The sequence below is a fragment of the Bremia lactucae genome, linkage group LG5, assembly GCF_004359215.1.
Source record: "Bremia lactucae strain SF5 linkage group LG5, whole genome shotgun sequence".
Taxonomy (NCBI): Eukaryota; Oomycota; class Peronosporomycetes; order Peronosporales; family Peronosporaceae; genus Bremia; species Bremia lactucae.
The window spans coordinates 1,519,128-1,530,665 of record NC_090614.1 but is presented as its reverse complement, the minus strand read 5'-3'; the positions used below and the strand labels follow the sequence as shown (position 1 = coordinate 1,530,665).

The following is an 11,538-nucleotide window of genomic DNA, read 5'->3' as shown; positions in this document are numbered from 1 at the left end:
ACTGACTTTACTAATGATGACTGACCGTTTATGGCGCCTACTTGCGCACCATACAATCATGTCTTGTGATGATTGGCGGGGTTGATTCAAACTTTAATCAACCGATTAATAGAATTGATGTCGTATTGCGTCAATATTACCAAATTTGGTAAAGCTGGGACTCTTCTAGGCAGCCCAGCGTCAAACCACACGATATGCACACTATAACGACGTATCTAAAATTTTACGGCAGGCGATGCAGCTGGTATGAACCTATCATCATCCATAAAGATAATATTTTTGTAGAAGACTGGCCCGTAGCATAAATTGGGTGTGTACGTAGCAAATCCCTTTATTTAATACAGTGCGATATTTCCTGTTCTTTCGAAAAGACAGTATCAATACGTCGATAATTTGCGAGCATTTCGAGTGTCAATTTTTTATGCAATGAAGCTACGATAGGACAGTCAATGTGAACATAGCAACATGAATGCATCTTTAAGCGAGTGCATTGCTAATAGCGAGCGCAGTATATTGCACGTGAGACATCTTTTGCCAGAATTGACGTAGCTTAGAGCTTTGGTTCGAGGAGAGTATGGTGCGTTGCGTCCTGCATGCTCTCTTGTCTGGCCCTTTTAACATCATACTACTATGCAATGATATCTTCGATACGCTATGCACAAAAAATTACCAATAAACAACTGCATCCACACTTACTCCTTCGTAGTGCCACGCACTATCTTTTCACTGGCCAATGTGCTTGTCTCCAAAACAAACATCAGGAAAATAAGTTCCCTGAAAGATGGATTCACGACCATATCTACAATGGAACTCATTCTAATGGGTACCAAAACAATAGCCGTTGCAACGTCAAAGAAGTACACATCATCACAAACTGCGTGTACCTAAAAGTCCGCTTCACTAGCAAGAGTGTTTTTGCAACTTATAATGCTACTCTTCAGTAGCATCACGGCTTGCAATACTCAAATTTGATCAACCTTTGTCGAACATTGCTTGTATGCTTGTTGCCTATTACGTCACATCAAGTACGTACGTCCTGTCGTGATAACGGCTTTACCTTAAAGTTTGTATGGCTTAGGCTACACTTCAACTTTCAGCATTGCTACATTCGCTATTGGACCAAGTTGCCTATCAAGAAGCAAATAAGAATTTCAAGTACGCAAAAGGAAAGGCATCAAAAGTTGACACTTGTAGAAATGGCAACGACGGAGCCGGATGGCTTAAAAAGTGGGTACGTCGCAGTACCAAAAGACAGCTGCCATGCTATTCAATGCAAAGTCGGTCTTTAGCAATTCACACTTGGTGTTCTTGCTGGCGATTTTGTTCTAGTTCTGATGCCGCCGACGAAGTGTTTGGGTGGCAATTATTTCATGATCGGCAGCGAAATCTAGTCTACTACTTGCACAGCTATACGGGCGAAGTACGATGGCCTCGACCAGAGACCGTAGGCTTTGTCATGCATGGACTCAAGCCACTACCTTTCCAAGCTGGCGTCGATATTGAGAGGGATGCGAGCGCTATCAATCCAGATATTTGGAGTCCTTACTACCCGCACGTTGTGATGCTTCCTTCTGGCTTAATGCAAGTCCATCCTGGTCCAATTTCAGAGTCTCAAGGTGTGGCCGAGAGGTGGTGTGGATACAATCGGTTTCCGCTGTGGAATCACGGCCCACAAGCAGAGCAATATAATATGCGACGACTCGGATTGTCACGGTTGCTACCTCCAACGTGGGAGGATTCCAGCGGTGGATTGCCATTTTTGCCTCCACACCCAGTGGCTGTTCTTGGTCATGACGACATGGAGAACAAGCACCTTGTAGCACCTGTACCTCCTCTTCACGCCTTCGACCAATTTCAAACACCGGAGGCTTATTCACCACACTTTCACTATCAAGCTCAGAATTTCGCGCTCGGAGAAGTACAGAGCTTCATGAATCGGTCGACACACTCTCAATATCCGAGCACAATCATCAATTCAGCCACCGAAGGAAAGCAGCCAGGTGCGTGTCAATTACTTCGTATCTCATACTTCAAATCTCTTTCTTTAATAGCTGTAGGATACCCAAAAGGAATGCCAGCTCCAAATCTGCATAAAAAAGAGCACAACCGCAAAGGTTATCTGCTTCGCCAGGCGCGCAAAATGATGCGGGACAATAGCTCGAGCTCTACGACGGCGGCAGAAACTTCCTTTGCTCCCGCATCACGTAAACAGCGGACGACACGGTCGAGGTCATCAACAACTAGAAAGAGTTACGAACTCGATAACTCGAAGCGCAAAGAGCAGCAAGCAACCCCGACTATGGGAGACGTAGCGACGGATTGATCGTAGCATTGGTACTCCACAAGATGCGTGAGAAGAAAAAGGTTTAACAAACACGTACCATAATGACCGTGCTAATTTAATTGCTATATTGGCAATACGGCTACGAACGAATCGCAACCTTTTGATCGGGCACTTGTCGTTGCTGAATCTGTTTCTATCCTTTCCAAGCAAACTAAAAACATTCTTACAGAAGCAATCACAGGTCTCAATTGCTATTATAAGCTTGAGCAATTTTAACAATTGTGTGTACCACACACGAGGTGTGGCTTGAACACCTTAATTTTCCTGTTAGCGATATGTGGCGTAAATGCAATTGAATTTTGCTTGAAGGCATTATTCAATGACCACCTCATAATCGGACGTCGGCAGGTTATTGATGCTAAATCATTGCGGTTAAGCTTGAGGGAGTCCTGGGGCATGACGACACCTGAACAAGCACTTTGCTGTCGCACATTTTATCAGTACAGGACTAAGTAGTAAGCTTAATTTTTGATCGACATCTCACTAGCTGTCATTAATAGCAATCCATTTACTACCAGGAGATAGCTCGAAACCCTGACATCCTTAAGCTTTTTAATCTTAATTTTTGGTCGACATCTCACTAGCTGTCATTAATAGCAATCCATTTACTACCAGGAGATAGCTCGAAGCCTGACATCCTTTTTACAGACTAAATTAGGGGAGTTGTTACATTCACTACCTTTTGGATAAATTCATCACCTTTTCTAAAATACACGTCGCACTTAACAATATATTCACTACCTAAACATTCCCTACTACAAACCACCCCACTTGCAAAAATTAAACCTTCTTCAAAAGCAGGATATACCACCTGTGAGAAATTGTTGAAAGCTGTGCAGGAATTTTCTTGCAGTAGACATAGCATCCTGTGGCTGCCAGAAAAGATTCTGAAAGTACTTATTTTTAATAATATTTTGAAAGTGATGGTGGTTTGCAGATGTGAATATATCTGATTCAGGTACTCGATATAATGTTAAGTGCGACGTGTACTTATGAAAAGGAAGTGTGAGTAGGAACTTTATATGCGTAAAACTCGTAGCGTACTTTGTTTCTTTTAGCAATAATGCTTCGACGAGCGATATGCAGCACTCGGTACGGTCACGCGGCTATAGTATGCATTCGATACTGATTTCATGGATCTTTGGCTACCAGTAACTGCAGACTCATGCACACCAAAGCAAAATTTACAGTTCCGGCCGTTGGAGACGTACGCCATCGCCGTCTCAAACCCAAGATGCCCAAGGATAAGTGCGTTGCAACTGCTGGAAATACGCGCTGGCGAAATGCTAAGCATCTCATGTGAGCAGATTCACCATGTTGTCGTCAGAATTTTTGGACCGCGTTCAGACGGCTATGAAGCCGCTGCTCCCGCCAATCAACGACGAGTTCCAGCTTCAGTATGATGGGAGTACGAACCTTGCTTCAACTCGATGCCTAGCACAAAGATTCTACGCGTTCCATTTAAACAATTTTTGCTTGCTTCAATAGAAAATGAGCTTATCATTCGAACCAATGCTAAGGAATTTGTCGTGAAGGTGTTGGCTAGCAAGCAACAAATAGAGCTCACTTCTCCAGTAAGTTGGTACAAAGTTTGTGGTCTTTATAATGCATTCACTGAAAGTCACATCTTACAGATTACTGGTTTCCGCACGTACCAGTGGAATGCAAGAACCAAGAGATGGGAAGACGAGGTTTGTGTACGCCCTTTCAATAAAAAATGGTTACGTTATGTAATGCTCGTGTGATTGATCATTCAATGCAGACGGACTCGCACGACATTGAAGGATTGCTCACACGCGACTTGATGCGTTGCTGTGCGGGAATTCCACTCTTTTGATTCATATACTGTTACAATAGACAGTGCAGGTACAACCTTTCGTAGGTAGGCCATTGACTATCGAATATGAAGCCAACAGAAGAAACACAAAGCACACAAATCGTTGTTGTTCTAGTCGTGTTGTATACTAAACAAGCTCTGCTTCCTGTAAGTTGCTGGTACCTGCGCCTATTACTCCAGCGTTTTCAGTAAGCGAAAGAGCCCAGCTGCTTCCCGAATACGACTAAATTCGATACAAAAAGCCTGTACTTCAATGATTAAGTCCTAAGCACAATAAAAACGCTAAGACTGCTTACATGCAGACGCAAGAAACACAATGATTTCAATAATAATCGTACCTGCACGTTGATAATCTTATTACGGATCAGCGATTGCAGAAACACACACACGAGACGCACGAGACGATTCTGCATGTACTTGTCCTTGATATTTTCACAAGACGAGATGCAGTTGGAAATGTACAGATGAATAAATTCAGTCGGCAGATCCACAGCCGTTGTCAATCGATTCACAACCTCCATGGAATGGAGCGACATGTCCATATTCACGAGTGCTGACAAGTATTCGGTGATCTGGTTCGACGACATGAGCTTCAGCAGGCAATTGATGGCCAGCATCGGATTGTTTTCTACTAGATCTGGCAACCGTTGGGGCGTCAAGGAACAATGATACACAAGCTTCGGGTCCGCCTCTAGTTCCGCTAATACCTTTTGTTGCAAGGATGGTACGAGCGGTTTTTGAAACGCACACGTCATCAATTCACGTAGAGCAATATTATGCGTTGAATCTAACATGGTCGAGTCCCACAATAAGGTTGGGCAGTAGTCTGGATTCAGCCAAATGAATTCTGTCATATCGGGCTCTAAAATTGAGGGTGGGAGACGCATGAATTTCGGTTCAAAGCTCAACAGCGACAGTGATCCAGTACATGACGCACTTGCGGCAGAACTTGAAGCAGTACCATGAGACCCGGACGATACATCTGCATCACTAAGTAAACTCATCTCTTCCAACGACAGGGCTTCCGAGCATGGCAAATTTAATGAACTCACTTCATTGGGAGGCACCTGTAAATTTGCGCCATTGTTTACGTGCTCTTGCAAATCAAACTCCGAATCTGTCACGACATTGCGGATACCTGCTGCCCGAAATTGGGGCACCAACGGTGTGCGCTCCAAGTAATTTTGTCGCAATGCTTCGACGTCAATATGAAGAGGCGGCGATGGATTTGTTCGAAAGTCGGCCATCCATTGTTTCGCGGACTTTTTGCTCGACTGTAGAAAAGCATCCATACAAAACAATTCAGCCTATGTTGTGCAAGCTATCTTACAATCTTTTTGGGTGCTCCGTACATCACGAGGTGCTCCGGAAGTTGTGAGCAAGTGCACAATAAAATTCTGCTCGCATAGATCGCTGCCTTTCTCCAATGCGTCGACAAACACGAGGAGGAACGGATTCGTTGTCGTGCCTTCACTTCGGTATAGATCGCATAAGATGGAAAAGCTGACGATGCGCTACAGGCAGTACATTGGAATCAACGAGACCTAGTTAGTCATTGAGTGCGTGAAGATGATGCTGCATTGGCCGTACCTGTGAGCTGGTAAGCAGGTTATCTTGCAGCAAGATACAAATCGTGCAGCCCACTTTAAAATGATCATTTTTCGTGAAAGTACGTAGAAAAAGACTCGTCACTTGCTCAAGCGGCTTGTCATCCTCCTGTTGAGCACATGCTTTTGTCGTTAGATTCGATTCTTAGGTCCATCCCTCTCGTTTGCGAAGAATTTGAAGCGAACTCGAGACGAGCACAATGATTAACAGATATTTACGCACATTAAGTATGGCGAGAAGCGGCCGAAGCTCGCGAATCTCCAGCATTTTGGCGTGGGTGATAGAAGTCGACGCAGCGGCTAAGTGCGTGCTTTAAAGTAGTATTTTTGCGCTAACGGGAGAAGCGAATACGAACGGTTGCAATAAATAAAAGTTTGCATTTTTAGGCAAAAAACGCGAACTTAATGTTTTGTGAAATGCTGCAATCAATACCATCTGGTTTGATGCCCAAAATGGACTCGCTGCTAGCCCGTGTGCGGCCTTCGTGCACCAAGTTAGTGGCGCACGAAGACTCATCGGTTCGAATAAACGTTGATAAAGCCCGAAATTTTGTCAAGGATCTTGATGTGAACGAGTTTGATCAGCTCGCAGAGCCCGTAAGCTTCCCCCTCAACTTTAGCTCGCAGCAGGACGAGCTTAATTTTTTAAGTACGTAGCGAGATGTGAAGGATGATGTATTTATGACATGTATTGTGCTTTGCAGCGCTTTACGGACTATTAAACTTTGGTAGTGGATTTAGAAAGGACTTGCACAAATTTGCCAAACGAGGAGCTCATGACACCATTGTAAGCATTTTGGACGAATCTCGGGGCTATGGAAGCACCATTTTACAATCGCAATAAATTTGTAGGTGTTTGGGCTGATCGGTATGTACATATCGGTGCCAAAGCTGGACGCTGAATTTATGCAGAACTTGAGCATCGATCGGGTGGCCAATTACTTTAGTATTCCTTTGGAGATGGATGAGGAGATATCTCCAGGAATCTACATGGCAAAACCAGTAAGACGCACCAATTCTATCGGTATATGTGAATTGAGTCTAAATGGTGATTTAATGTATTCATCTTTAGGGACCGTTAAAGCCTTTGGCTGCAATGATCTTGAAGGTAAACAATTTATAGCTCTCGTAAGGCCATTGAGAATTCATTTGTGACGGTGGGTGTGATAGATTCTGAACGAAAGTGGACAGAAGCTGATGGACCTTAAGCTGGCCGATTTTGGAGCGTTTGTCCTTGCCAATGTCACATCGCAAAATTTGAATAATCAAGAAGAGAATGCAACTGCCTCTGGCAGTGCTGTGCACCTCGTCGATCAGCTTGTAACAACTTTTCCAGGATTCGATGACCACTATGACTTAAATGGCGAGAAAGTGTATTTCTTGAAGCGTGCTCAACTAACCGTTGGGTGCATCCACCGTCGATTTAAGGTAACGCCTAGTATGAGTTACTAATTGGCTCTATCGTTGATCTGATTTGCGGATGCGCATTAGACTTCTGAGCCAAAGCTAACGTTTGCAGACATTCACGAGTTGACAGCCTTGAGCGATAATGTAGGATAGTATGCACTGGCCGAGCACAATATCTCGTACTAAAGCCATTCTTAACGATCATGCTTGGATAGGTATTGCCATGTGTTCTACATGCTTTGGGCGTCCTCGAGGTAAGCAAAACTGATTGCTATATTGCCAAACCTTTGCTTATCAACCAGTGCTGGCAATTGTCAGTATGATGAGGAATTGGAAGCCCAGATCAATCGTGGCAAGGAGGACCTTGCTAAACAGAAGGAGTGTGAATTACGCGCCGCTGCATTGGTGGCGTGCGACCAGATCGTAGCAGAGAGCAAGGGCCGCATTAGTCACTTCGAGCTCGGCTTTTACTTGTGGCGCGCAGGAAAGGAAGTTCGCTTTCGGAGTCTGGAGCGTCACACAACTCGCAACACATTTTTTTACTAGCATTTTGTCAATTGCGGACGAGAAGTAATATTTGCACTTCCACTTGCGCCTTTTTTGTTTTGGGAAGATCTTGAATTCAGTTATGATATTGACTCATACATACAAATTAAAAAAAATCATATCTGCAATTACAGCATCTATTATTAGTCACATTATCAAATCTTTGATAATTGAGATAATCGCTTTGAGAATTCTATTTAACAAAAAAACTTCTAAAGTGATAACTATTGCTTTTATCTTTATATTAATACTTGTAAAACCGATATCCCACCACAATCATAACTTAAAAAATTGGGAACATTTTGGTCAAATTTAATCCGCATGGAACGAAAATATCGGATTTTATAGTTTTTTCGAAAACTTCTTGGCAATCCTCTTCTTTGTCCATCTGGTGGTCCTTATAACGATGGGTGTTCCCACCTCGCAGCCGCGAGCGCGTGCTGTTATTACTTAACTCATTAAACTTATGGCCCTGCGTGACGAAAACGCTGCCACAACAAGAACCAGGTCACCAGATGCACTGCGCTCTCCACCAGCAGCAGTTCAGCTCCATATCAGATTTAAAATCGCTGCATACCCTTTCACAGTTTATAACTAAAAATGAGCGACGTGGATATCAGCATGCAGCAAGAATGCGTGATTGCTGACACAGGAGCTACTACGAAAGAGCTCAGCCCACACCATTCAGCAGCAGACAATTTCGGAATTCCACTGCGCTTTCAGTCATTGGGAGAAATGCCCAGTATGGCACGATTTCGCTCTGACTCGGTGGCGACAGAGCCTCGACTTAGTGTCTGCAGTACGTCAGGCACTGTTTACGAAAGTGTCGTCGTCGTTGGGCACATGTATGGCTCGGATAACGTCGTGTATTACTTGCTAGAAGTGCGGTCATGGGAAATGCCACTCGAGGGCTACGTCGTGCGGCGTCGATACAACGACTTTTGCAAGTTTCACGCCGAGTTGACCCAATACATGCCTTCGCAGCGCCTTCGAAGCCGCAGCAGCATCGATTTTGGTCTTACATACTCGTCCCTACTTTGTAATCCGCTTATTAAAGCGGTACCTGAGACTTCGCCACTGTGGTCTCCCGTGCTAACAGACGACGGACGTGGCTCTCATCAGAGAAAGGATTCGTGGATCAGTGAAAACAGCAGCACTTCACAGCCTTCAGCGGAAGAGTCTACTAATAATACAAAAAGTCATTCTCCGAAATTGCAAACTGAGGAGTTTCGACCCCACGGTGGAGATTCGAGCTACAATAATGACGCGATGCTACCGCTAAACGCCGTCAAGTTTAATTTAACGGGCCGTCCGTGGCTTCCCCCAATGCCCAGTGGAGGTGTGCTCACTATGTTCACCACACGCAACGCACTTATCCACTATCGCATTCAGCACTTTAATCATATCCTCGCAGCTGTCATGAGCGACAAGTCGAGCGATGTGGCCAGGTTGCTGATGAATTTTATACAGGAAAAGCCAGGCACGCAAGCTCAAACGTATACACACCTGTCTGAGTACGCTTTGATCGATATTCCACTCAACGTAGAGCGGCATGCTCGCCGTCGAGCCATGTCAATAGGAAAGCGTCAGCCACAGGAATAGCTGTAGCTGCGTCAATGTATCTGTTGTACCGTGCTTTATTTATTTGCTCCCAAAGTCTATGTCAAAAAGCTGCATTAGACCATGAACAAGTAACTCACTATTATTAACGTGTAACCTAATAACAAATCAATCAAGTACGTTTAGTGTACTTTACGGGCGTGTAACATAAGGCATTTAATCCGTTTCACCACCCCTCTTTAACAAGAATTTAACATTTCGTGTTAAAAATCGTCAAGTGAAGGTACGAGGTTTATGTAGGCGGGCACGTCGTAATGCGGCCACGCTCTACTTAAAAACACACCCTAGCACAGCGAGGAAGCAGTTAAACCAGCTTCTCTTGCGTGCAGTGAGGTAGTTGTGGTGGGCACCTTGCGACCTCACCCAACGCACTAAGTACTCTCGTAAAAAGTAGTTTTCAGACTGATTTATATTTAATCGCATTAAATATAAATACCTATTTTTACCAATCAACATGTCATCTCTATAATGTATTGCGAGCATATCGCATATCTTTCTAGATATCTCGCGTAACGAATGACGCTAGCCGTCTTCCCTCCTAATGTGAATGCACGCATGTGATCACATACACAAGGGTTGGTCACAAATGTGAACCACACCCGAGTGGCGGGTGTAATTGCTTTATTTAAGTAATTGACCAACCCTTAAGTGCCGCTAGTAGTGACCTGTGTTCATATATACGGCAGATGCCACCGAAAAGGGGCAACGTTGGTGGATTTTCTGCGAAGACGCCCACTTAACCTCTCACTAAGCGCACGCGCCGCGTTAACACGCCGGCAGCGTCTAATGCCTTAGTCGAAACGACGACAGCTACTGCTGCTGTCGCGTTAACAGGGCTTAAGGATCCATCCCAATCAACAGTGAGGATGTTGATCCGTCGCTTTTTGTCGACTACAATGAGTCGACACCGTTGCCGTCACCTCATAGTAGTGATGCGGACAACGAGCTCATGAGGAAGGATGATGGCGCATAATTGCCCAACCTTCTCGACTGGCTCACAACATGGAGACAGCAACATTTACGAATGCTGTTTCGTCGTCTGCGCTGGATAGCGCAGGGACAGGTAATAAGAGCGTTGCCCATAAAGGCGCAGCCGCTTTTTCATTGGGTAAAACCACAACGCCTTATGGTTAGATCATCATCCATAATGGTTGTGACAAAGGGAATTCTGAGCCTTTAGCCACGCCTGCGACACCTGAACGTGCTCAGTCGGTGTCACAAGCCAGTCATTTAGAACGTGGCTATGTGACGGGTGGCATTTCACTGATGCCCCCTGCATCCAAATGGCCTCGCTTAAAGGGGCAAAGATGATCGCTCTTAAAGCACGCTCTTCTAGACGCACATAATTGTTATGGCGTCTTCACGTCATGGAGGGCTTAGGGAAAATCGCTTGGGCGTATTTTCCCGATCCCGGTCGTGTTACGTTCAAACGAAACGCCCGACCAATACGAGGCGGATTTCTCGCGCCGCATTCATCCGCATTCCGATGCGATGAAACAGCGGTCGCAGCAAATTAGTTTCGCCCGCTTGCGTGTGAAAGAAATCATGGGCGGCACTGTACCCCTGTTTGTTCTCACAACGCTGCTTCTGCTAGTCCATTTGTGACTAGAGAAGAGGCCTCAGCTGGTGCTCCTTTTCATAGGCAGCCACCAAGCCGGGCACATCCATACGTAGGGTATCGATCGGTTTCCAAGAGTCAAAACTCTTCGGGTAACCTCTCCATTGGACGAGGATCTGATACCCTTGCCTCACGGAGCGGTGGCCAAGCAACCTTCCAACAAGAAAGCGTTGATTCTCAACGGCATCCATCAGTGCTGGCGGCGCCCGATAGGAGTGGCGATCTCGCCCACCTACTCACGGCTGGCTTACCTTCGTCCGTTCAGTCACAGGCGTTATGCGCTGCTGAACGACGTATTGCGGATCTCGGGGGTCAAGTCTCGCGACTGACCTCTGATCTTTGTGACGTCTGAGCGAAGGCTCGCCAGGGTTATGAACGCCTGAAGTCTTGCTTGGACCTTTTTAAGTGCATAATGCTGAGGTATCCGCGTTACTCGCGTGATGTCCCTCGCTCTCCATGTCCTGTTCGTGGTGGGAGGAGTCGGTCCGATAGCTTTACACCTTCTCCGTCTCCCTCACTCAAACGACGCTTGACTCACAGTCGCCGTCACCATCTATCT

At 45.3% G+C, this 11,538-nt stretch overlaps 4 protein-coding genes across 4 annotated transcripts; 3 read left to right on the top strand and 1 right to left on the bottom strand.

Moving 5' to 3' along the window:
- Positions 1-1,196: 1,196 nt before the first annotated feature.
- CCR75_003861 (uncharacterized protein) lies at positions 1,197-2,323 on the top strand (the record flags this gene model as incomplete). Its single annotated transcript, XM_067961953.1, has 3 exons — positions 1,197-1,231; positions 1,330-2,000; positions 2,058-2,323. The coding sequence occupies 3 exons, from the start codon at positions 1,197-1,199 to the stop codon at positions 2,321-2,323; spliced, it is 972 nt and encodes a 323-aa protein (XP_067821267.1).
- A 2,029-nt stretch (positions 2,324-4,352) lies between these two features.
- On the bottom strand, positions 4,353-6,056 carry CCR75_003862 (uncharacterized protein; the record flags this gene model as incomplete). Its single annotated transcript, XM_067961954.1, has 5 exons — positions 4,353-4,445; positions 4,520-5,455; positions 5,534-5,695; positions 5,772-5,897; positions 6,012-6,056. The coding sequence occupies 5 exons, from the start codon at positions 6,054-6,056 to the stop codon at positions 4,353-4,355; spliced, it is 1,362 nt and encodes a 453-aa protein (XP_067821268.1).
- Positions 6,057-6,200: 144 nt separating this feature from the next.
- On the top strand, positions 6,201-7,881 carry CCR75_003863 (uncharacterized protein). Its single transcript, XM_067961955.1, has 8 exons — positions 6,201-6,437; positions 6,493-6,575; positions 6,641-6,790; positions 6,861-6,896; positions 6,959-7,216; positions 7,280-7,339; positions 7,411-7,449; positions 7,514-7,881. Exons 1-8 carry the CDS (start codon positions 6,206-6,208, stop codon positions 7,739-7,741), a joined length of 1,086 nt encoding a protein of 361 aa, XP_067821269.1. The 5' UTR covers positions 6,201-6,205; the 3' UTR covers positions 7,742-7,881.
- Positions 7,882-8,341: 460 nt separating this feature from the next.
- Positions 8,342-9,343, top strand: CCR75_003864 (uncharacterized protein; the record flags this gene model as incomplete). The annotated part of the gene is made up of 1 exon (XM_067961956.1): positions 8,342-9,343. The coding sequence occupies one exon, from the start codon at positions 8,342-8,344 to the stop codon at positions 9,341-9,343; it is 1,002 nt and encodes a 333-aa protein (XP_067821270.1).
- Positions 9,344-11,538: the final 2,195 nt, after the last annotated feature.

Coding starts and splice junctions, on each gene's coding strand:
- CCR75_003863 (XM_067961955.1), top strand. CDS start 6,206: ATGCTGCAATCAATACCATCTGGTTTGATGCCCAAAATGGACTCGCTG. Junction 6,791..6,860: donor GAATCTACATGGCAAAACCA/GTAAGACGCACC, acceptor ATTCATCTTTAG/GGACCGTTAAAGCCTTTGGC. Junction 7,450..7,513: donor ATGCTTTGGGCGTCCTCGAG/GTAAGCAAAACT, acceptor GGCAATTGTCAG/TATGATGAGGAATTGGAAGC.